This window comes from Pseudophryne corroboree, chromosome 2, assembly GCF_028390025.1.
Source record: "Pseudophryne corroboree isolate aPseCor3 chromosome 2, aPseCor3.hap2, whole genome shotgun sequence".
Classification (NCBI taxonomy): domain Eukaryota; kingdom Metazoa; phylum Chordata; class Amphibia; order Anura; family Myobatrachidae; genus Pseudophryne; species Pseudophryne corroboree.
The window spans coordinates 1,037,698,780-1,037,724,978 of record NC_086445.1 but is presented as its reverse complement, the minus strand read 5'-3'; the positions used below and the strand labels follow the sequence as shown (position 1 = coordinate 1,037,724,978).

The 26,199-nt window shown below is 40.3% G+C and overlaps 2 protein-coding genes across 3 annotated transcripts in view; one reads left to right on the top strand and one right to left on the bottom strand.

Moving 5' to 3' along the window:
- TIGIT (T cell immunoreceptor with Ig and ITIM domains) overlaps positions 1 to 7,511 on the top strand; it is a 105,755-nt gene extending 98,244 nt beyond the window's left edge. For both annotated transcript variants that reach the window (XM_063950552.1, XM_063950550.1), the window contains exon 4: positions 7,237 to 7,511. In XM_063950552.1, the coding sequence (XP_063806622.1) occupies positions 7,237 to 7,407 (171 nt within the window). In that variant the 3' untranslated portion in view covers positions 7,408 to 7,511. The remainder of the gene's footprint in view (positions 1 to 7,236) is intronic.
- Positions 7,512 to 9,655: 2,144 nt separating this feature from the next.
- The window catches only part of ZBTB20 (zinc finger and BTB domain containing 20), a 29,239-nt gene continuing 12,695 nt past the window's right edge, over positions 9,656 to 26,199 (bottom strand). The window contains exon 3 of the mRNA XM_063956782.1: positions 9,656 to 25,889. Within this exon, the coding sequence (XP_063812852.1) occupies positions 25,183 to 25,889 (707 nt within the window). The 3' untranslated portion in view covers positions 9,656 to 25,182. The remainder of the gene's footprint in view (positions 25,890 to 26,199) is intronic.

Below are 26,199 nucleotides of genomic sequence, written 5' to 3'. Positions count from 1 at the left end.
AAGACCTCTGTAAACATCTCTTGAAGTTCCGGGTACCAAGTCCTTCTTGGCCAATCCGGAGCCATGAGTATAGTTCTTACTCCTCTACGTCTTATAATTCTCAGCACCTTAGGTATGAGAAGCAGAGGAGGGAACACATACACCGACTGGTACACCCACGGTGTTACCAGAACGTCCACAGCTATTGCCTGAGGGTCTCTTGACCTGGCGCAATACCTGTCCCGTTTTTTTGTTCAGACGGGACGCCATCATGTCCACCTTTGGTATTTCCCAACGGTTTACAATCATGTGGAAAAAACTTCCCGATGAAGTTTCCACTCTCCCGGGTGGAGGTCGTGCCTGCTGAGGAAGTCTGCTTCCCAGTTTCCATTCCCGGGATGAAACACTGCTGACAGTGCTATCACATGATTTTCCGCCCAGCGAAAAGTCCTTGCAGTTTTTGCCATTGCCCTCCTGCTTCTTGTGTCGCCCTGTCTGTTTACGTGGGCGACTGCCGTGATGTTTTTCCCACTGGATCAATACCGGCTGACCTTGAAGCAGAGGTCTTGCTAAGCTTAGAGCATTATAAATTTACCCTTAGCTCCAGTATATTTATGTGGAGAAAAGTCTCCAGACTTGATCACACTCCCTGGAAATTTTTTCCTTGTGTGACTGCTCCCCAGCCTCTCGGGCTGGGCTCCGTGGTCACCAGCATCCAATCCTGAATGCCGAATCTGCGGCCCTCTAGAAGATGAGCACTCTATAACCACCACAGGAGAGACACCCTTGTCCTTGGATATAGGGTTATCCGCTGATGCATCTGAAGATGCGATCCGGACCATTTGTCCAGCAGATCCCACTGAAAAGTTCTTGCGTGAAATCTGCCGAATGGAATTGCTTCGTAGGAAGCCACCATTTTCTACCAGGACCCTTGTGCAATGATGCACTGTTTTTAGGAGGTTCCTGACTAGCTCGGATAACTCCCTGGCTTTCTCTTTCGGGAGAAACACCTTTTTCTGGATTGTGTCCAGAATCATCCCTAGGCACAGCAGACGTGTCGTCGGGATCAGCTGCGATTTTGGAATATTTAGAATCCACCCGTGCTGTTGTAGCAGTATCCGAGATAGTGCTACTCCTACCTCCAACTGTTCCCTGGACTATGCCCTTATCAGGAGATCGTCCAAGTAAGGGATAATTAAGACGCCTTTTCTTCGAAGAAGAATCATCATTTCGGCCATTACCTTAGTAAAGACCCGGGGTGCCGTGGACAATCCAAACGGCAGCGTCTGAAACTGATAGTGACAGTTCTGCACCACGAACCTGAGGTACCCTTAGTGAGAAGGGCAAATTTGGGACATAGAGGTAAGCATCCCTGATGTCCCGGGACACTATATAGTCCCCTTCTTCCTGTTCGTTATCACTGCTCTGAGTGACTCCATCTTGATTTGAACCTTTGTAAGTGTTCAAAAAATTTTTAGATTTAGAATAAGTCTCACCTAGCCTTCTGGCTTCAGTACCACAATATAGTGTGGAATAATACCCCTTTTCTTGTAGTAGGAGGGGTAATTTAATTATCACCTGCTGGGAATACAGCTTGTGAATTTTTTCCCATACTGCCTCCTTGTCGGAGGGAGACCTTGGTAAAGCAGACTTCAGGAGCCTGCGAAGGGGAAACGTCTCGACATTCCAATCTGTACCCCTGGGATACTACTTGTAGGATCCAGGGGTCCTGTACGGTCTCAGCGCCATGCTGAGAACTTGTCAGAAGCGGTGGAACGCTTCTGTTCCTGGGAATGGGCTGCCTGCTGCAGTCTTCTTCCCTTTCCTCTATCCCTGGGCAGATATGATCTTATAGGGACGAAAGGACTGAGGCTGAAAAGACGGTGTCTTTTTCTGCAGAGATGTGACTTAGGGTAAAAACGGTGGATTTTCCAGCAGTTGCCGTGGCCACCAGGTCCGATGGACCGACCCCAAATAACTCCTCTTCCTTTATACGGCAATACACCTTTGTGCCGTTTGGAATCTGCATCACCTGACCACTGTCGTGTCCATAACATCTTCTGGCAGTTATGGACATCGCATTTACTCTTGATGCCAGAGTGCAAATATCCCTCTGTGCATCTCGCATATATAGAAATGCATCCTTTAAATGCTCTATAGTCAATAAAATACTGTCCCTGTCAAGGGTATCAATATTTTTAGTCAGGGAATCCGACCAAGCCACCCCAGCTCTGCACATCCAGGCTGAGGCGATCGCTGGTCGCAGTATAACACCAGTATGTGTGTATATACTTTTTATGATATTTTCCAGCCTCCTGTCAGCTGGTCCTTGAGGACGGCCCTATCTATAGACGGTACCGCCACTTGTTTTGATAAGCGTGTGAGCGCCTTATCCACCCTAAGGGGTGTTTCCCAACGCGCCCTAACTTCTGGCGGGAAAGGGTATACCGCCCATAATTTTCTATCGGGGGGAACCCACGCATCATCACACACTTTATTTAATTTATCTGATTCAGGAAAAACTATGGTAGTTTTTTCACATCCCACATAATACCCTCTTTTGTGGTACTTGTAGTATCAGAAATATGTAACACCTCCTTCATTGCCTTTAACGTGTGGCCCTAATAAGGAATACGTTTGTTTATTCACCGTCGACACTGGATTCAGTGTCCCTGTCTGTGTCTGTGTCGACCGACTAAAGTAAACGGGCGTTTTAAAAACCCCTGACGGTGTTTTTGAGACGTCTGGACCGGTACTAATTGTTTGTCGGCCGTCTCATGTCGTCAACCGACCTTGCAGCGTGTTGACATTATCACGTAATTCCCTAAATAAGCCATCCATTCCGGTGTCGACTCCCTAGAGAGTGACATCACCATTACAGGCAATTGCTCCGCCTCCTCACCAACATCGTCCTCCTACATGTCGACACACACGTACCGACACACAGCACACACACAGGGAATGCTCTGATAGAGGACAGGACCCACTAGCCCTTTGGAGAGACAGAGGGAGAGTTTGCCAGCACACACCAAAAACGCTATAATTATATAGGGACAACCTTATATAAGTGTTTTCCCTTATAGCATCTTTTTTATATATTTCTAACGCCAAATTAGTGCCCCCCCTCTCTGTTTTAACCCTGTTTCTGTAGTGCAGTGCAGGGGAGAGCCTGGGAGCCTTCCCTCCAGCCTTTCTGTGAGGGAAAATGGCGCTGTGTGCTGAGGAGATAGGCCCCGCCCCTTTTTCGGCGGCCTCGTCTCCCGCTCTTAACGGATTCTGGCAGGGGTTAAATATCTCCATATAGCCTCCGGAGGCTATATGTGAGGTATTTTTAGCCAAAATAGGTTTTCATTTGCCTCCCAGGGCGCCCCCCTCCCAGCGCCCTGCACCCTCAGTGACTGCCGTGTGAAGTGTGCTGAGAGGAAAATGGCGCACAGCTGCAGTGCTGTGCGCTACCTTTAGAAGACTGAGGAGTCTTCTGCCGCCGATTCTGGACCTCTTCTTATTTCAGCATCTGCAAGGGGGCCGGCGGCAAGGCTCCGGTGACCATCCAGGCTGTACCTGTGATCGTCCCTCTGGAGCTGATGTCCAGTAGCCAAGAAGCCAATCCATCCTGCACGCAGGTGAGTTCACTTCTTCTCCCCTAAGTCCCTCGTTGCAGTGATCCTGTTGCCAGCAGGACTCACTGTAAAATAAAAAACCTAAGCTAAACTTTTCTAAGCAGCTCTTTAGGAGAGCCACCTAGATTGCACCCTTCTCGGCCGGGCACAAAAATCTAACTGGCTTGGAGGAGGGTCATAGGGGGAGGAGCCAGTGCACACCACCTGATCGGAAAGCTTTACTTTTGTGCCCTGTCTCCTGCGGAGCCGCTATTCCCCATGGTCCTTTCAGGAACCCCAGCATCCACTAGGACGATAGAGAAAAGTAATTTTTACATTTAATTATTATACAGAATATTTCCTTTGTGCTCCCCTTGTATTTTGTTGTTGTTTTCTACCTGAGAGGATTAGGGGTGGGCAATCCCTCTTTTTTGAAACTGTTCTTCCGAAGCACCATCCGTGATGAGTGCAACAGGGGTGATCAACTCTTGGTGTATTCATGATTCCACAGATGACTGTGAATATTTTAGCTGAATTGACTGGTGCTTGAAGATACACATGTATATAAAGCAGATGGAATGGTGCTTAGCAGAACTGTCTGGTACTTGGAAGAATACAGCAAATACTCAGGAGACTGTGGATAGCACTCAACTGGACTGATTAGCGCTTAGAGAAAACACAGCTTTACACGAGTCCAGAATGGTGCACAGCAGGACTGACTGGAACTGGAAGCATACACAATGCACAGGAGACTGTGGAAAGTGCTCAGCAGGACTGGCTAGTGCTTAGAGGAAACAGCAGCTGATGGATCACACTGAACTGTGGAGTTAAACTTTGGATATTGCAGGCTTGAATTTAGCAGGCAGGATACAGCAGAAGTTGTAGTGATAATGAGCAGTGACCAGGGTAAGGCTTATTTAAGGTGTTCTGGCTGTGGATAGGACACTGAAGACATGTGCAGGAGACCTGGACTGGAATTGGTTGAGCAGTGGTCAACTGATCACAGGCAAGATGGTGACACCCATGTCTTGGTGTTGCCGACTCACATGAAGAAAACAGTCTGACTTATTATTATGATTTGGAACATGGCCTGACAGTTTAGGTGATTGATGCACTGAAATGAAGCGACAGTGCCTTGTGCAGAAACAAGCTTTATTAGTATGGTGTGTCACAGAAGTCTTTTGCAATTTTTTTTACATTTAGGTTTGGAGAGCAATAACCTATCAGTTGCTAGAGACTTAACATAAGCATTATTCACCCATTTGTCACTTCACTATTTTCTTACAGTAAAAATACAGCACACTTTATCACACTTATTCGATCAGTGCTGTGGTAATAGGGTTATTGTCACATGTAATGTTGAATCTTTTTATATTAATATTACACAGCGTATTTAGATTAGAATTCCACATATTGGAGCGATATTATTTTGTCTTCTTTTTTCTTTTATAAATTATTCTTGATTGAGTCTCAGTATATTCTTCATATTCTTAGTACCGCTATGGGCACCAGATTTGCCCCAAGTTATGCCAACCATTATATAAACAATTTTGAGGAAGTTTACTTGGAATAGCTCTTTTGTAACAAATCTAGCGCTCTATTCCTCTTCTATATCTGACTTTGTCACTTATTTCACTTGTAATTGTGTAAGAGACGATAACCTTCTCTTGCATATTGCAGAAACCGGTCAAGTTTTTTGTTGTGACTGCAATGAATGTATTATCGGTAAATATTGAAAAATATTTTCAAACATTTATGACAAGAGAGACCTTTCTAATGAAAAATGTTTTAATTTTATTTAATATGCTATTCACTGTAATATAGTGTTGCATATATAGGTCAGACATCTAGGGCACTAAATATAAGGTTTCTTGAGCATGTCAGGAACATCTTAAATGTAACTAAAACAGATTCTTTATCTCAGCATATTTTAAACTTCGTAAAGAGAAATGTTAGCAGTATTTGATACAGGATCATGAATTAATAAAAAGTATGCATTTAATAAGCAGAGATATATATTTGAGGCTTTCTTCTGGATGTTCATTGTTTTAAGCTCTGAATTGCTGCTCAGTTTTCTGCTTACAGAAACAACTTGCAACTATTACAAGTGGATAATTATTTTACTCCCCTCCAGGTGTAACTTTTCTTTCCGCTTTATGGAGGGTATTACTTTCAATTATATAGGCTGTATTCTGCAGAGTAGGAGTGTATGGATTCTAAAACATTTGCCACTTTAAATCCCATGACTAAACTGCAATAAAATGGCAAAAAATATTTGATAAAAAACATTTAGTAAATAAACCCCATAGTGTCATCAGGTAGACTATTCCTCCCTATGGGCAGATGTGAAATCACATATTGGATATGTTCGCAGTCACATACAAGGTCTTACATACAGATCCATAATGATGTATTAATACTGCACATTTAGGAAGCATTTCAGCCACAGAGAGACCTCAGACAATGTCGGTGCATAGGATAAGCAGTAATCTAGCTGAACTGGCCAAAATGTATTTAAGCATCTCTTACTGATGTACAGGGATTTCTATAGGTATATTTTAAATTTACTACATTATTTGTATCTAACTCTGTACAGTGGATAAATATGATATAATACATAAAACCTAAAGAGCCAAAACTAAAGCAAAATATAAAACAAGCAATGGCAAAATGAAAAGCCTAAAAGTAGCATAAATGCAATAAAGCTAAGCAATAAAGCATAATAATACAGGACAAGTATAAAGCATACTGTAATATATAAAATACAAGCACACATGGAGGGTGACATTGGCACAAGATAGGATGAGAGGGGCCTAGTGTTGGTTTGATGGTAAACTAGTAGGTGTTGATGAATAGGTGAGTTTTATAGGGGTGCTTAATACTTTGTAGGCTGATGGAGAGTCTTATTGGGTATGGAAGTGTATTCTGCAGTTGGGGAGCAGCATAGAAGAAGTTCTAGAGTTTACCTTCCACCCAGTGGGATTTACAGTATCTTGCAAAAATGACTAAAATTACTTTAATTAAAAGTTATATTCAATAATGATTTATTCAAGTTAAACTTAATTTACCTTTATCAACTTAAAGGTTTACGTGAATGTTTTATTGGTCATTGGGGTATAGAGATGGAACACAATTATCTTGGAGTACAGTTCAAGTTTTAAAAAAAAGTTGTTAAAAGTAAATCTTTATATTATAAAACAATATATATTGTATTAAACAGCGTTTTTGTAATATTTATATTTTCCCTCTCTCATCTAAAAACAAGTTTTATTTTTTTTGCTAAAACACAGCCTATAGTAATTGCAATATCATTTTAGAGAATCTATCAGCCATGACATAAAATTAGTCTACCAACAAAAAATGTAAAAAAATAAATAAAAAAAATTGAAAGAAAAATCACTTAGACTTTTGTTTTGAATCAAACATATAATGATCTGAACAATTTTTCTTTACACGATTTCAATTTTTTACTCAAAGCCACAACTCAATGCCTACAAGCAATTACTTTTTGAAAACTTGTATATTCAATTCATTGTTCTTGCATAATTTTATACGTGATTTATATATTTATATAGTGATTTATAAAGCACCAAAGTATCTCAGATACTAAGCAGCAGCTCATATGAGTATCTGAATATTTGTATTTTTGTTTTTCTAGCGGAAATCAAGAGGAATCCAGTCTAGTGCAAGACCAATGTCAACACCAGCTGCAGGCTCAGCAATGCCAAGCTCAATACTAACCATACGAACAGCTGAGGAGGACGTGGATGACAGTCATTCACAAGATTACTTTAATGTCATTCTCTATAAAGACATCTACACTATATAAAAGTCTGGAAATGTGGGATGGTTTCTGTACAAACATTGTAGGACTATTCAATGTTGTTTTTAAAGTCCAAATTCAAATTATATTCCTATTGCTTTATAGATTGGCCAGTTTCAAAAACTAATAAATTATAATTTATAATGAATATACAGTATGTCTTTGTAAAGAAAAAAAAACAAGAACATTTGCAAGGCAGCAACATATTTATGTAGTTTTTGGATTTGTTTTTCTTATTTGTATCCCAACTGTACAGAACAAATTTAGACTATAAGCTTGTTGTTAATAGAAATATTAAATGCTGACCTTGAGTAGTAATACAATAATTTGCAGCCTGTACAGAGCATTCATGTTACATAGGAGACTGCAAGGTAAACATACATCTGCTTTCTTCTCGCCTTCACATGGATGAAAGATTGAGAATATCCAGTCTCCTAAGTAATATCTATTTAATGAAAGGACAAGAAGTATGCTGGAAATATGTAGTAAAGAATAAAGGTGTCAGGTATTTAAGGTATATTGTTTAGCTCCTTTAGGTATATATTCCGGCAGTATAAATTTTCCATTGCAGACAATTTTATACCCTTTTGCAATTGCAGTGCCAGGTTGCACCTGGGATTTTGTAAACGGGTCTTTCCCCAGTGTGACCCGGCTTGAGACCCCTTTCAGACTAGCGACTCGATCTGGCTTTTTGCTGGGTTGGTCACGTCACCGCAAGTGCATCCAGAGCCGGAGCTTGGAGATGACCTGGCTTACCCATTCACACAGCACCACAAGCTGGGTTAAACCTGTGTATAACCCTGGTCACTGCCTGGGTTGAAATACTTGGTCGCATGACCAGAGTAATTGTAACAGGGTACTTTCGCATTGCACAATATTCAGTGTGAAAGGGGTATTTGTGGATGAACGAGGCATGGCCATCCAGAAATTAGGTGAAGTCTTGATTTAAAATACATGGTTTGAGTAGATCTGTATGGTCTGGGCAAATCGTGTGTGTGTGTGTGTGTGTGCGTGGTCTATTTTTGACCTTATTTTCCAGAAGTGTTGGCCAGTTTGATCTATGGTTATTCTAAAATATATTTAGCATTATCTGAACTCTTGTCAACCAACTCTGGGAGAAGTCACAAAGCTAGATATAATATATTTTCTGCAGACCTCTCCATTGAAGCGTTTTAGCATTTTCCTTTAATTATATAATGTACAAAAATAACTTAATAAATGCCACACCAAATAAACATAACCACAGTAAAGTTTTTTCATTTTTTTTCTTTTATTATTCCTTCATATTCAAACTTCACAAACAGTGTGAATTTTACAATACCTCAGAAAGTGAAACTTACAAAAAAAGTGCTGGTAACATTTAAAAAAAAAATAAACAAAAAACATCATCCTTTAGCAACATCGATAACTCTTCCACACAGAACAGAAAAACTTGTAAAAGTTTTTTTTTCGTATTTAAGGCGTAATACTTCTGTATAAAGTATATGCAAGAGATAAACTTTCACAGTATTCAAAAAATGTCACAATAGTAATATAATAGAATATTGAAGCGCTACAATTATGATCTTTTTTTGTTTTTTTATTTTTTTGTCCTGTTTAAATAACAAATACAAATCACAGGTAAATATAGGTGTCAAAGATAAGAGGCTATTTAGTAGATGGCCTTAAGGGTTCTGCCACTGCTTGAAAAAAAAGCTGTCAAGATGTGTGTAGTATTTCTATATTTTAAAGCACTTGATGAAAAAAGGCGGATGCATTTTTGAAAACTCTAAGTCTTATATTTTTCTGTTCATTTACTTTTCCATAATTGACAAATGTTACTGTAAAAACATAAGAAACATTAAAAACAATGAATACGTGACAATTAATGTTTCACCCAAACTCTAGACTGTTGGCCTGCCTTCCAACAAAGACACGATACATTGGGGTGCTGAGTTGAGGAGGTACCAAGCCCACAGACAAGCAAACAGATAGTAATGATACGTTAGTGACTGATTTAATCTCGGTAATGGACATTACTTTGTGGGGAAAGGTGGACAAATATCACTGTACTGTTTCTTGTATTTAGTGCTTTTGTGTGTTACGTGAAATAAGCTTTCCATAATCATGATCTATAAGCTGGAACTAGTTATACCATTATACCTTATGCTAATTATATCTTTTACAGACCCATGTAGACCCTGTCATGACAAATACATATTATTCTCCTCTTAGCATTATAGAGAATTAGACGTTCTTCCATACTTAATGGGGGTTTTTTTTTGGTTAGCATTTTACTGTATGTGGGTTATGGGCCAGTTGGGATGGAAACAAGATGGGCATTAAACTCAATTTAAAAAAAAATGCTCCAGTCACATAATTAATGAGCGTAAAAAGAAAAAGCAGACAAGAGACTCATTCTACAGAACGTGAGTGCGGCCGCTCCGGCACTCCTACGTGTATAAGGTGCTCAGTGTAAAAACAATGGCACATAATATGCCAGATTAAGGTGCTTTGCGAAGATTTTTTTTAAATTTACGATCATGCTCACACATTCTCCACCAAACCCTGATTAAAAAACCAAGGACATAATCAATGTATGAAAGGCAGGCCAAGAGCAACTGGCTTTCCTTGTACACAAGGGATACCGTTCTGTTACCAGTAGGTTCATTATCTTCAATTTGCTGTGTATTTTTACCAAATTGTGTTTTTCTCTGTTAAATACAAATATATACATTTCTAATCACACATACAGAATACATGAATGTATAAAGACATACAAACAGTATATACGTATATACATATGTATATATACATATATGCTGCAGAAACACACTTGAAAAGCGGAAGAAAATTGAACAGTACCAAAAACAATTAATGAAAAGATGCGACTGTCTTGATTTGCAATGTCTTGCCCACTTTATTTTATTTTTGCTCCTTAAAAATACAGTTTCTTATTTTACTCCTCAAATCTTCTTTGAACTGAAATATTAAAACAACGTCTGGAAATGGCAGCTGTTAACTGCGTGCGGATGACTAGTTAAAATCTGCTTGTTGCTCAGTTATGGTGCAATTGTTTTACCGATTGCATGATGCGGTCCTGGAAGTCGTAACCTCTGCCTGGACTATCTGTGAGGGATAGTATAGGTTTATTTCAATAGTTTTTTTTATAAAGGAGCTGAGAAAGCGGAGTTTGCGTCATGGTCTGCTTGTCCTTCACTACACACCTGATCATTTTCTCCAGCTTACTATGGTTTAACGATTTTTAATCCTATTCCCACTTACTAAACAGGTGCTTAGTTTAATGGGGCACTGGTTGTTTTGATTAGTGTATTAAGTTTAATCAACAGTCCAAAACATATTAGAAAGTCAATCAGCTCTAGGTCACTTGATCACTACTGTAATATGCTAAAAGGGTTTGTGCGTACAGCTTTGGATATTGGACCACTTTTGGGTTATGAAATGACCTAACTTGGGTGAGGCTTATACATCTACAGACCAGAGCGTCACAAACGTGCCCAGCTTACCATGCTTTTTGCATCCTGAATTTGGTTTTCAGTCATAAAAAAAGTCATTTGGGAGGAAACCAAAGGTGGGTAGAAATAAAAAGATAATTAAAGTAAAAGAAATAATATATTCAAGTCTTTAAGGAGGCAGTTTTCACAGTGAAATATACACATCAATCTGGCAGTGATGAAGTCTCTTAATCCTTAAGAACTGAGGAACATTTTAGAGTACAGCAATGGGTTCACCAGCACCCCCGAGGGCATTTGGAGGCCACACCTGTGACAGGAAGCACTAAACAGGTCTATGGATCTATCTTTAGCTTTAACAACCTAATACAAAATCTTTTACACCCTGGGTCCGATATCGATGGATGAGAATTAAAATATACATAAGTGACGGTAGGGTCAATAGGTATGAACTGGGAAAGTGAACAAATGAGTTTAAGGCCACAATCTATGTTTCTAATAAAAATATCATGACTAACGGATTTTCAAGGTAGTGACAAGATTCCTTATTTCTAGCTAATAAATGAAAGGATATTCAAGCCAAAACTGTAATAATGCACCAAAACTTGTGCCGCCCATTTCTGAGCTTGATTATGATAGCTTTGTGCTAATTTCAAGGAGAAGACAGAGAGACGGCACGAGGTGGAGGGTGGTGGATGGTGGGGGGGGGGGGGGCAGTGGTTTCCAGCTGGAATACTTTAAAAGCAGAAACAAAGGCACATACTAGAAACTGTATGATTACAAGTTACAAGGAAAGAAAGAACTGAACCCAGATTCAATATGCACTTAAAGCGCTTTCTTGTGCTCTATCTAATCTCAAACTGGATGGGTGGGGGGGGGGGGGGGGGGGGCTCTTGGTTTCACTCCCAATTGACTGTGGATTTGGTTGAGTTTAATGCTCAGGATGGAAAAAGTATCGGGATGGTGTATGGATTTCCGCAAGTCAGCCCCTTTAGTATAATTGCCATCTTTGTGTTTGAATGTATCGGTGCCCCCAACCTCATCTCCTTTCCCCATGAGAGATTTTATAACAAATAGTGTATCATTAGTTATAATGAGGAAATATATAAATAACTATGTAGGTTATTTATTTATTTTTTTGTTCAATAATCTCCTATTCCAAATGGACCATTTAATGCCAACTTTAAGCAAAGGCAAATAATACATTTCAGAATCAAGGTAAAAAAACACAGAAAAGCTGATTGCGACTCAATTATATATTAGGTTGTAAAGAGAAATGGAGTGGGGGCACCATTTGTCAATATATTGTATGATTGGAAAATTATTTTTATATTTTTATTTTTACACTAAAACTCCAAGTCCAGTGTTTGACATCTCATAAATAATATTCTTCTTAATAAAAAAAAATTAAACTTGAAAATACAACAATCCCTTTTCTACGTCCTTTTCAACACAAAATTAACAGCAGTGGATACAAATATTATCTTAACAAGTACAAAAAAATGTTATCCCATCTTTAACGCTCATTGACAAATCAGCTTTAATATCTCCGTACTGCAGCATATCCATAAGGGCAAACATAGATTGTTTCAAATTGTCTTTCCATTTATTTGTATTTCTTTTATTATTATTTTTTATTAATGCCTTCACCAAAGAGAATTAAAACAAAAAACAAACAGTCTTATACCAATAAAATGCATTCAAAAATATAAAATATTACACAACAAAAATAGGTTTCCTTCATTTAAAAAAAAAATCTGACATTTCTCATTTCTATACAATTTCAGTCAAGGGCACAGAATTTAGGAACATTTTAGTGTGGTTAGTGACCACCCTCCCCATTTTTTCGCATTGCAGGCCCCCACCCAGGATAAAATTTTCTTTGTAGAGTTTACATGGAAGATGTTAAATGGAACGCACAGCTGAAACCTTAACTATAGATAGCAACTTACAGGCAATGAAAAATATTGATTACACAATAAATTATAGATTTTTTTTCAAATTTAAGTACTTTTCTTGAGAATTATTAAAAGTAGTATAAAGGGCTAACCTAGACTGGTTTGGCATTGAAGTATTTTTAGTGTATAGTACTGCAGCCCATTTTTCTCTACAAAAATATATATCTGTTTTAAAAAAAAAAAACATTTTGGCCACTACAAAACATTCAATGTGTTTTAAATAAATTATGCTGACTGGTCAGTAGCACTTCAAGAGACTGGGCATAGTAAATAATCTTAGATACACTTTGAACGATTTAGCACCATTGAATGAGTAACTTTTAATACTGAACTGCTATATAAAAAATTATATTTGGGTAAATAATATTTTTAGCTGCGGATATGGTTTAACAGGTTAGCAATAAGGGTGACTTTGTCAGTCTCTTTGTAAAACGCAAGTCAGCAATGGAATTTTCCAACTGGATCAATGACTTTAGAATATATACTATTTTTAGACTGTGGGGATGAAATACAAATATTTCTATAATCAGTGTTCTCCCTGGACCTCTTACAAATTAGTACTAGGCACTTGTACAGTATCTTTAGTGCCATTTGTCTATTTTATAATTTAAAAAAAATGATGACTGTACACCTCAAATAGTGAAATACATTGGATGAGGGGAACATTGGGTGAGTAATCATATTATATATATATATATATATATATTTATATTTATTTTTTTTATTTTTTTTAAGCCTCGCCTCAACTCCAGGGCATTTGGTGCTTGCGGTCTACAAGCTGTTCTAGAATTGGGAAATATAGATTTAGGATCTTGGGACTTTTTGGGAATCATTGTACTCACACTTTGAAACATTTTGACTGTGTAATACAGTTTATTTTTCATAGCCTGGAGCTCTTTTCCACCATCTATAGTTTAAACGTAGTAAAACAGTGAAGGGGTTAAAGGTGTAACCACTGCAAGGTACCAGACTCACCCCCTAGACATAACCACGTCATGGTACCAATTACAACCTCTAGATGTAAGCACACACTCTACACATAAATACAGTATGGTACCAGGCACAGCCTCTAGACGTAAACCATGGTATGGTACCGGACACTTCCTCCAGACCTAGACATGGTATGGTGCCAGACACTTCCTCTAGACCTAGACATGGCATGGGGCCAGACACTTCCTCTACATGTAGCCATGGAAAAGTGCCAGGCACGACCTGTAGTGCATTCTTATTACAAAGAGCTTCTGACATAACAATTTCTTCCTTCCTACTAGAATTATATAAAAAGCTAGAATATATACTGTAGTAATATATACAATAAAAGAAAAGAACAAACTCAATGCATTGTCTAAACACAAAGGCCCCACAATATGTTCAACCCTTTAATTCACCGCAACCCGCAATGCGCTTCTGTCTTGGTACTGAAGGAATATACAATAACATAATAAAATGGTTATATGAGTAAAAACAAAACATAATTTATAGTGTTGTATTGAAAAAGCTCCCTATAACTGGTAAGCGCTGTCTCTTTGGCTGCCAGATGGGCGAGTGATACATATGTCCCCTGACAGCTCAGAGCGAAACTAATTAATAAGGCGTCTTACGATACATTAAGCATATAAATGCTCTCCGCGTTTGCTCACTGCACCTTACCAAGCTCTCTGCCTTTGCCTGAACTGAAGCCTCCACTCTAATATTTGGTCTACAGTAGACTTACAATATCAACGACGTGAAAAAAAAAACAACAAGAAAATTGAATATCTAATAAACAATTGAATTTTTTAAAGTCATTGCTTTTCACATGAACGGTCGATACTGCTTGCAAAGATTAAATACAAGGAACGGTGTTAGTAATTTAAAAAAATGTTAATTAAAAAATAATCTGCTCTATAGATAACTAACGTCTTAGTGAAATAAGTGCTGCTGTGTGGACAGTAACTGACAGGGATATGGGGGGAGGGGGGGTGCCCTAGTCACGTTTCAGATGTATTCAAAATATATTACTGAAAATGTACAATATAGAAAGAAAAACGTTAAATGAGACCAATAAGTGTTTCGGTCTTTCTGGTTGAGCCAAACTCACTGGTCGGTGTGGATAAACCAATGGACTTAACAAAGTTTGACGACCGATACAAGGCAGTATGGTGTTTTCTTTCTCAGTAAACTTGTACTAAGTTGGTGCAAGCAGATTCCCATTTCTAATGCAATAAATACATCTGCTAATTTGCCCAAATTAAGGACTGCCTGGGGTAAATAGCTAGTAACACAACCCCCCCTCTTTACCAACACCAGACTTTAGTTGCCAAAGTACTTTACGTAGGATCACAATTTGGTCAACTTCCAAAACTCATTTATTTTATTTTATTTACGACTCTTGATATTCCTTTAAGGAAACAAACAATTATATATTATTCCCCATATTTTACAAGGGGAAAAAGTGCAATACTTCATTATTAGCACACAAACAAACCTCTCAAATACAAGCAGATGCCAACAAGCCAATGACTCAAGAAAAACATCCCTGCGCTCAACGGCGAGACGAGGGTGAATGTAAACGCGGCAAGCAGTGGACTGGAGCCGAATGGGTATGTTTATTGTCATGATCCGAGTTCTAATCAGATACTGGCCAGTCGTATCAGGACACGACGCTGGGTGTGAAATGAAACATGATTGGTGGGCACGTGGCAGAAGTGGGGCCCGGTATATACAGAGTGTGCGTGCTTAGATGACAAGTGAAGAACGTGACGCCTGTCTCTTCCTCCTAGCCACGTCTGAGTGTGCGTGTAATCTCTAGTTCCGCAGCTCCAGCTGTTAGTACTTGTCTAGTGCAAATATCATCTAATCACAGCATTGCGGGCGAAGGATCCCACCTCTCCAGGCCAGCGACTCTGCGCCTGACTTCAGTAGGATAATGCAGCAAGCAGCCATTAAATACAAGAGCTTAACGTTCCCAAGGAAACCATAAGGCTGAGATCTAAACACGATTTGCTAACACTTGCAGTACAAGTATGGATTTCTGTCTTTGTCTGATCTGGTAGTCTAGTTTTATGGCTGTTTAGTATTATAGAGAGTCCCCTTTCCAGGATAAGCGGAACTCCTGGACTTCTGTAGAACAATGTCTGTCTCCTTTACAGTAAAAGTATCATAGACCAACAAAACATTTGTTATCATCCATTAATACGTCACACAGTGCACAATCTGCCCCAGGGCATTTCCTCCAATCAGCATTAATACTGGCTGTGAGCCCCTAATAGCCCCACCTGCAGCGACGCTCTCTAGATATGGACCGTTGTCTCCTACCGAGCTCTGTTTTCACATCTCTGTCAGGAAGCACAAATGCAGCTCAGTATCACAAAATACTACATTTGAAAATTCAATGACATATAAAGAATTTATTGTAGTCTCATCTTGCGCCAGAAGTTGGCAGAGGGTGTCCAAACTCCGACATCAGTAAATGCCCCTAAGCAAAGCTTCCTTCTGAAGGACCTGCTTCCATTACTAACGGGTGTTAATTGGGACGACTGCCCTCACATATAAGATTAGGGAGAGGGAAGGAAGGCGATCAGTCGTGGTTACTCATTTATTAATAGGAAGATCAGCTGCTTTTTTTTACATTTTTTGATTTTAATTTTTTTTTTTAAAGTGGGTTAAACCCATTCCAGCTTAGTAGCTAGTGTCACATCACCAAACCTCTCTCTCTCTGTGCTCTCGTCTGTGCAATGACTTGTCAGTAGTGCAATGCAGTGCAGTCAAACTTAGTGCAATAATAATAATAATAAAAAAAAAAAAACCACGAAACGACAAAAGGCAAAAAGAGCAAACTCACAAACCAGAGAGAACTGACGGAAGAAGACTGTCTGATCACCAACGTGAGCATAAAGAACGGGCGCCCTGTAACCTCTCAACACTGATTCCTGCTAAGGGAGATCCTTTCCTTTGCACAGAACCTTAAACAAACAACGCACGGTGCAATGACCACTACAACGGTGCTGAGCCCCCTGTTTGAGTGCAATGAGGCCGAATTGTACGGGAAGCAATATCATTATAACTGCAGGCGTGACGACCCTATAAGACTAGATCTGCATGCCCTTCTCTTGAAATAATATTGCTAAGAAGAGAAGGTTCCATCAGGAAGGGGGAGCAGTCTCTTGGAGGCATGTGCCGCCCCCCTGCGGTGAACTGTGTCCAATAACCGCTCTAACAAGATGGGAGTACAGCATTTACATCATGAAATACACAATATTGACGGACGTCAGCGTCACGTTTGGTGCGGAGGTGCTAATCGCTAGCTATCTGCCATCGTCTAAATTAGTGCAAAATATTTCATAAGGAGACATCACAAGTAAGTGTCAGTACGGTGCGTATTGCTATCTAGAAGACGGGGGTACACACGGAAATGTCAGAGATGGCTGTGTACAGGCGGATTGCTAACACGGTGGGGTTTCTTCACGCCATGAAATTATACTGCACTCTTCACGTTGATATAATGAGAAATAAAAATAAGTCTGAAGCTAATCTGCCGCCTTTATAAAAAGGACAGCCTTCAGTTAGTGTATACGGCCCCACAATGGAAGACAGGCACGTGGTAAAGGATTGCTCTCCACTCTGGAAAGATCTGTATTGGACGTTTGCTGATTGGGGTCTAGCATACTGGAGATTTAACTGCGTGTTTTTAGTGTTAGGAACCTACACAGTATGCGGTTTGTGCAATGTCACACAAGCTCACCGCGTCATGTTGTAACAATGGGGATGATTCAGATCAGATCGTTTATCTGCGAATTTGCAATCCGATAGTCGCTGCCCAGACAGAGTGAAAACCCGCCCTGTGCAAGTCTGCGTGCGCCGTGCGAAAATCCCTGCCAACGGCGGTCAGCTGCCAATCCGTTTGTAATTCTCTCACCATCTAATGATTTTTTCCAGTGTGTGTAGTGTGTGCGTAGCCCAGGACTTACTCCTACAGTGCGATATAAACAGGCTGATCGGGGCCGGAGCTGACGCTACACACACGCCCTGAAAACGCTTGGGAACGCCTGCGTTTTTCCAGACACTCCCAGAAAACGAGCAGTTACCACCCACAAATGCCGGCTTCCTATCAATCAACTTGTGTATGCCTAGCGATCAAAAAAGTCACTGGATTTTTTCGCAATTTGGCCTCGCGCCTACGCACTACGATCCGTATGCATGTGTAGCCGACCTTGCGATTTCGCACAAGTGATCAGGTCTGAATCGCGCCCAATGTCCCCATGTGTACACCCTGGAATGATGTATTTAGTTTAGTGCACCTACGTGTCAGTATGGTGTATTTCATCAGCTAAAACGGACCTCTCACTATACCCATAGGAGGCACCAGCAATCACTGGGACCTGCGGCATGAGGTGCTCAGCGATGAGTCCCCAATGATCTCATATGCTGCAGCCTCATGAATATTTGCTCTGTGCACAAGAAGGCTGCCACCCGCTGTGCGTAGGTGACAACATCACTCTAAGTCGGTGTAAATTTGTGCGAAGGTTGTTTTTTTGCAATTATAAATAGAACTAATGTTTCTCAAACCTTTTCCCAGACATTCAAAGAAATAGATAAGTTAATAATCTGACTGCAATAAATGCTTCTAGGATACAGACGGTGGGCCTCATTCAGTAAGGATTGCAATTACAAACGATGCAAAACTGAAATTATTCCTCGGGAAAACCGTAATTTCAAATTTACTTTAAGTGCATCATTCTATTTATTTCCTCATGTATTTCTATGACGTACGTTAAGTTCTTCAAATCTTTGAGTGTGCTCTGCACAAGTATATATATCTATATATACACTGAAATACGGTGTAATACTTTGCCGGAGGTATAAGCTCTGCACAAGACATTAGTGCATCATCACCATCCACAGCTGCTGTTGACGTTGATGGTGTATATTGTAATATTTATGTTACATCACACATATTATTCCTTTCATCTCCGTAGGAGACCCTGAAATATGTATCATTGTTCTAGACAGAATCATATTTCTAGGATATCAAAAATGTTTTGAAAATATTGCTGCCAGTTCTTCAAGCGCAATCTATTGACTAGTAGCGGCGACTAATGGATAATGATATTAGACTAAAGGCCAGCGGCAGATTTATCCTCTGGATTGAAATGATCAGCAATAACAAGAAGGTAAAAGGTTTGAGAAAGTCAGAGACACCTAGTGGATGAAAATGAGAATGCAGTTGACTGGAGGACATTACGAAGACACTGAAAGTATCTCTACCCCTTTCTGTAGCTTATTCTTTTCAGTCTATTTGGTATGAAGATACTTAAAGCAACTCACAGCACATGTAAATATGGTCTCCTGGTGGCTCAAGAAGAAAAAGCTGATCTGTTATGTGTGTGAATTAAGTAACGAGACTTTAACACACACTCAGTACATGACTATCAATCCGAAACACGGACTGTAGTGCAAAGCCTCATAGGACTGACACATTGTTTTATATTAAATGGCACTTCCAACGCTATCCGTGTTACCTACACATCTCGTAGACTCAAGTTATCACAGTGCAAATAAAGTTCACATACCGAATCATCCCGACTTATCACAATGTTTTTTTTTTCTCCTTTTACAAAACACACCAGCTTAGTAGTTCATTAATCCAGCAATGGTGGAATTTCTACAACCGCAAGTTGAAGTTTCTAAACTGTTTCACAAAGTCAGATTAAAAATGTCCCATTCTAATCCAAATATAAATACAAGATACGCAGCCTCCTCCAGAGCAGATGTATCAAATACATGACTCAACTGCTGCTGAGGCACTAACCAGCCAAGTATGCTGGGATCTGTAGTTCCTGGGCAGTTAAGGAGACATAGGTTGCTTACATTCTGATCTAGACACTTCGGTGGGAATCACAATGTTTCAGGGTATAACTGATACACAATCCTATATGGTGATACTAGAATGGGAGTCTCATGCACACAACCTGAAAGACAATCCATTTACTATTAGCAAAATATTGCTTCAGGATACAAGGCTGCGGACCTGCAGTTCTAGCCAGGGTTCGGGTGAGTTTTACTCCCAACAATATTGTATATTCCTATCTAGGTAAACATAACGCTATGCAAGAAATGTAAGGAAAGTCTTTCCAATGAGATTATAGAACCCATATATGGGGAGAGGTAAAGTACCAACAAATCAGCTTCTGTCATGTTACAGCTGATTGGTTTGCACTTTATCTCTGGCCACTTTATCTCTCGCCAAGATCTAAATAATCTCCCCCATAATCTAGAGATAATTTCATGGTTAAACTAATTATGGGCCGTTACCTTCAGCTGCCACGTACTTTCTACACGAACAGAAAAATGCGCATTTGTAAATATTTACATAGCAGAATTTGCTCCTTTGCTGCAATGGGTTCAAATTCCCACATTTGGTTTTACGGGCATCTACAAATGCGCCTTATTAGTTCCTGTAGATCTGGGTACAGCACATATTGCTTTCACATGAGTAGAAACCCATTTACACATTATGAGAAAACCCCAATTTAGACTGAATGCGGAGCAGGTGGTAAAGGACTTTAACTGGATTCTAAAGTCACTCGTGTGAGGAGTCAGCTGATTTTTTATTATTATTATTATTTATTTTCAAAATTTGCCATTAAAGGGTATCACATGTGTGCCACTTATATCTCTCCCTGTATATCTACTGGCTCCCATGGTTAATACAGTGCTTTGTCTAGCTCCAATTGTAAATGGCACAGAATGAATACACAGAAATGAGTTATTGAGAAGCGTAGAATTGCATATAGTAATGCAGAATTTGCATCGGAGGCATCTGTACAATGCTTGGAGCAAACTATTTGATACAATTCATATTATTCTTTCCTGTTATTTTGTTCACTTTTAATGAAAGTCAAAATCTCTTACATACAGTGCTAGTTTAAAGAAAGCAAAAAGAAAAAGTAATGAATTTTCATTAAAAAAAAAATGATCCTCTAGTTTAGGTTATATAAAACTCAGGCTGGTGTCCCCCAGCGTTATGCAAGCAGCGTTTTTTCGGTTGGCGTAAAGCAGCAGATACACTCATATTAGCACGGTTTAGGAGAGCTGCTCTCTGCGGAGACATTGGCTGTTTACAAAGCTTGTAAAGCCCAGGAGCTCGATCATGTAGTATGGATAAGTATAACTTCTGAAATATGTGTCTATGGAAATGACGAATGAATTATCAAAGCAGCTTTTTCCTAGCGGATAAGAAAAACTTTTTTTTTTAAAACCCGCTCCTATAAAGTGTCTGCAGGAATATTCTGCTTCTAAACCACCAGTGTGGCACCAGCTTGAGTATAACCGGTGTGGCACCAGCGAGCATACATAACCGGTGTGGCACCAGCTTGAGCATAACCGGTGTGGCACCAGCTTGAGCATAACCGGTGTGGCACCAGCTTGAGCATAACCGGTGTGGCACCAGTTTGAGCATAACCGGAGTTTACAATTTATTTCACTTGGATAAAAGACATCCTGCTTGCATATACTGTTTGGTGCCCCTTCCCCTTTGGCAGACTTATGCCTCTTGTTATACACAGAGAGACTCCGCTGTTACTGGTCAGTGAGTGGGTGCTCCCCACATACACAAAGAGATGGGGGCATCACAACAAAACGCTAAGATCACGAAGCAACATTTTTCTAATAAAATAAATTGTAATAGCTCAGTTACATTTCCTTCTACACATAAAAATACACTGAGTCTGCTTTTAAGAATTGTACAAGGCAGCAAGGACATATAGTATCTGTAATAAGTCAGTATTATTTACAAAAACCCCAATAACTGAATTGTGAATATGTCAGTCCTAAGAGGCCTCAGAACACCCTTATCGGACAGAGTGATAGAGTGGAACGGGTGAGCGGAGCAGCAATGGGCAGGTATAAGAACGCAGTCTTCCAGATAGCACACAATCTACAGACACCCATGGGCACCCCTCACCACTGTGACCCATAAAACAAAGGAGGGTGGGCAAGCTCATCACTCTGGACCCCCTATAGCAATCATCACGGGGGTCCGTACTGCCTCAGCTTCGCCAGTGTGCAGATGCCATAAATATCCATGAAATAAGTGTTTACAAAAAGAAACAAACAGTACAAACAGCAAGCACCCGGCACAGCCCCTCTACCACCATAGGGCAGCATTTCACCAGCATGGCAAACACTGGTAACAGTCAAGAGAAAGAGCGATTAGGAGACACAGTAGGGCTTTTGCATAAATGCCTATTTTTGCCCTTAGGCTGTCAAGTTAAAAATCTCTTTCGGATGATTTGGGAAGGGAATGTTCCCCTTTTTTGTGCCTATAAATGCCTGATTTTTTAGCTGGACAGACATTTTCCGCTTAAGGGCAAACAGAGGCAATTACGGCAGACGCCTCGGTCTGGTAGCTTGTAGCCGTCTCTTACTGTACTGTAGCTGCTATGCAGTGACCATTGGTTAAAAGGTTCTGTGAATGTGAATGTGGGGTACTGCAGTTTGAGGAACAACAATTGAAGTTATTTAATACTAATTTGCACTTGTAGGCATTGCAGGACCAATGCAAATTTCATTGAGATCTCATGAACAAGGGATCGACTGATGACGCGCCAGTAATTTCAGCAGAGCAAAATGTTCATACATGACCCCGTGGTAATGTACATTATATAACAAATTACAGGGATAAGTATGTTTGTGATGAGAAAGCGGATAAGGCTATCTAGGGTCAAACCTTCCTTTAGTTACAGCAGATCCGTCACCTGCAGAGTTGAGGCAACGTGTGTGGATGATGTTTGGAATAATGTGAGTTGTGTTGGTCTAAAACCACAGTACTTGTGGAACCCTCTTCGCCAGCTGCTAGACTGGTAAGACGCTGTACGAGGCAGATTCCGGGACACTATTTTCATTGCACAGAAAACATTTCAACCAATGGACACAAGTGAGAAACCGCCCCCGCGCCTCCTGTGCAGACCTCTGTGCAGTTTTCTTCATTGCCGGGAAATACAGTTGCTTTAGGTGCACTATTAGGGGTAGATCTTTCGAACCTTCTAAAGAGGACATGTGGAGGTATGGCCCATAAGAACCAATCAGATTCTAGTTACCATTTTATAAAATGTACTAGATAAATGACAGTTCAAATCTGATTGGATGCTACAGGCTACACCTCCAACAGTTCTTGACGCCATAATTTCACTGCATTCCACCTCGCCACCCTTCCGGCAGACAAATACTACGGCCACAAAAACAGAAAGCAGCATAAGATTTGGATATATGTTTAGTCTGGTTCTCAGTCACTCGCTTACTAGTGTCTTCTTGAGGGAAGCACAAGACTAATGATTTCCCCTACCCAGTTTGTGCTGGTAAACATTCAGTGTATGTCCTGCTCCGCCAGGAGAAAAACATTTCACCAACTCACTTTTTTCCAGTAAATCAGCCTAGTAGGACCCCCTCCCCACCCACACACACCTTTTGAAGAAGACAGGGTAATATAGAGGAAAGTATCAATGGCTTTCTCTGTGCTTCATTTCCCAACTGCTAATGACCCCGCTTAGGAACGTCTATCAGAGTTATCAAACGTATTAATGAGATAGATGGTGGGTTTAACCCACCGTTTCCCAACCATTGGATGGGGGACCAGGGAAAACTATGTCCTCCCTGGCAGGTAAGTGCTCTTAAAATAACTAAGACGAAGTTCTTGGTATCAATCTACAGAAAACATAATCTACACAGTTGGGGCAATTAGAGCGTCTAAGCTGTATATTTGTTCTTTTATACACTCTATAGAGTATTTAGCCAAAGAAGTGCATGTCCCCATAGTATCCTGCTGATACCTCTAACCCCCAACCCTGGGGCAGCTGAAGGTCTCTCAGGATGGGGATGCTAGAAACACCTGCAGAGATAGTTGGGAACAATCATTACACACCACACTTTACAACCTTTCGAGTGAATGTAAGCAGCCCCTTCCTCTACCTGTTCGGTGGGACCCCAACGTCATGCTGGGACAATGACCATTAAAAATAATTTTGCTTGGAGATTCAATCAAAGAAAAGACAAACTGGCGACCCCAAGAGAGTTGGAGCAGTTACTCCAAAGAAAACAGAGAAACTCGGCGTTACAATTATCCAATGACTGATAAGAGGAAACGGTCCTGCTGTGAATGACGAAACACAACCACCACCACCCTTTTCCCATTGGTAATCCCATAGAACAGACACTGACACTAGAAAAGCTTCATAGTAAACCTCCAATCTGTGAGTGAAGGTACAAAAATAATAGGAATACGTTTTCTATACCTCAGCTGTGAGTCTGTGACCATGGTTCCGCAGTCACATTATTCTGTGTGTCCTTGTCCTGTACTGCATCAGGAACTCAGATAATGACGTGAACAGATGGGAATTTTCAACATATTTCGCTTCTGTCACTGCAAATTATTCGCTTTTTTTTTAAAAAACAAAAACAAAAAAACCCACAAAACAAAAAAATAACAGCCATATATTTTGCCCTTATGTGTTTGATGTTACTCTCAGTTCCTTATTGTCTTCAGCTGCAAATGAAATTCATGGACGGGTAGGAGGGTGAAGAGAAGGGGATTATGGGTATTCCGATTGACAAGGCAGCACGAAGCACCAGACTGGAACCAAAGGGTAGAGCCCCACTCCGGTCCTAGGTGCTAACTTACTCATTCCAGTCTCTTAAAACTGACCATTCCACCTACCCACTCCCCTCCCCCCCAAGAAAAAATAATAATAATAAAAGACATTTAATGCCACAGAAGCAAATGGGGAAAAATAAGTGCGCAGTTTGTATCCATCAGATAGTGTGAAGTCTGAGCAGGTAAATGCAGAAAAATGTCCACCAGAATGAAAGTAAAAAGCAATGGAAAAAACCCAAAAAACACTGTAGGCGGCACGTTGAGACAGTAGGCCTTTTTAATATTTTGTTATATTATTTGTTTTTTTGTTTTTTTTTTGTAGTGCTCTACACAAGTGGAAAAATGGTTCAGTTTTTGTTTTTTAAACTTTTTCATGATTTTTTTTTCATGTGTCTTTTTGTATTTTTTTGTTAAACTTTTTTTTTAAGAAGGGTTGTATTTAGAGGCCAGTAGTGTGAATTCCAACCAGTGGAATTCAGGTAAATCTACCAGGCCTTAAGGCCACCATCTGAGGGAGACTGGATAAAATATATATGCAGGTTATATATCTTGATATATATAGATATATATATTCACCCACTCTCCGGAAATGTAATGTACCAGCAGGCAAATTCAGTTCTTCATGTAGTACAAAATGTCAAAATAAAAATAAAATAAAAATAAAAACCTAAAAATAAAAACAAAACTCTTTAAATTCTAGTGCCATAGCTTTTGTTTTTTGTTCGTAACAATGGATGGTGTCTTATCCGTCCGAAACATGCATTCTCATGTGGTCGTTAAACTGCTCGATTTGGTCAAACTTAGCTGGACAGACTGAGCAAACGTACGTTGTGCCCTCAGAGCAGCCTGTGGCCCCGCTGTTTGGAGGGCCAGGACGAGGGAGCAGAGGCGGTCCAGGAGTCAGAGCAGCGGTGGGGGTTGGAGCCAGTGACGGTGTCGGTACTAAGGCAGAGACCAAAAGTGGAGCAGGAACTAAGGCTGGAGTTGGAGCCAAAACTGGACCAGGTGCCAAAACCGGAGTCGTAGGCAGCACCGGAGTCGTAGGTAGCACCGGAGTCGTAGGCAGCACCGGTGCTGGTGCCAAGCTGGGAGCTGGGGGCAACACTTGTCCTGGAGTGGAGACAGGAGCCTGAACCAATCCTGGAGCTGAGCTTGTTGGTGGAATGGGGACTGGGATGCTGGCAGTGCCGTTGGAAGCGCTGTGGAGGGCCACGTGCCTTTCCAGCAGCGTTTTGTGAGAAAACTTCTTTTTGCAAATGTAGCACTCGTAAGATTTCTCGCCCCGATGCAAGCGCATGTGCACGTTCAGTGAGCTCTTCTGGGTGAAACGCTTGTTGCAGATGCTACACTGGTAGGCCCTCACGCCTGTGTGCGTTACCATGTGTTTGATTAGGTAATCCTTTAAAGAGAACGACCTCCAGCAGATGCTGCACTGGTGAGGCTTCTCACCTTTTGTACATTGCCAATAAAGAAGGAAGAAAGAAAACAAATTAAGTCAGTAAAAATCTTAACAATAAACAGATCACTTTATGTATGTGCTGTAAGCACAGATGTTAAAATATTTAGCATTGTGAATGTATACCACTCCTTAATAATAGCACAACAGGGAAAGGGGAAAAAACTGCTTTAAGGAGTGTTGCTTCCGAAAATAGAGGTTGTTTTTTTCTTACCAAAAAGCAAACAAAAACAAGAGATTGTTATGACAGAATTCTGCTGCATCCTGTCTCATTAAACGTTTACGGCTGAGATGGGAGACAGG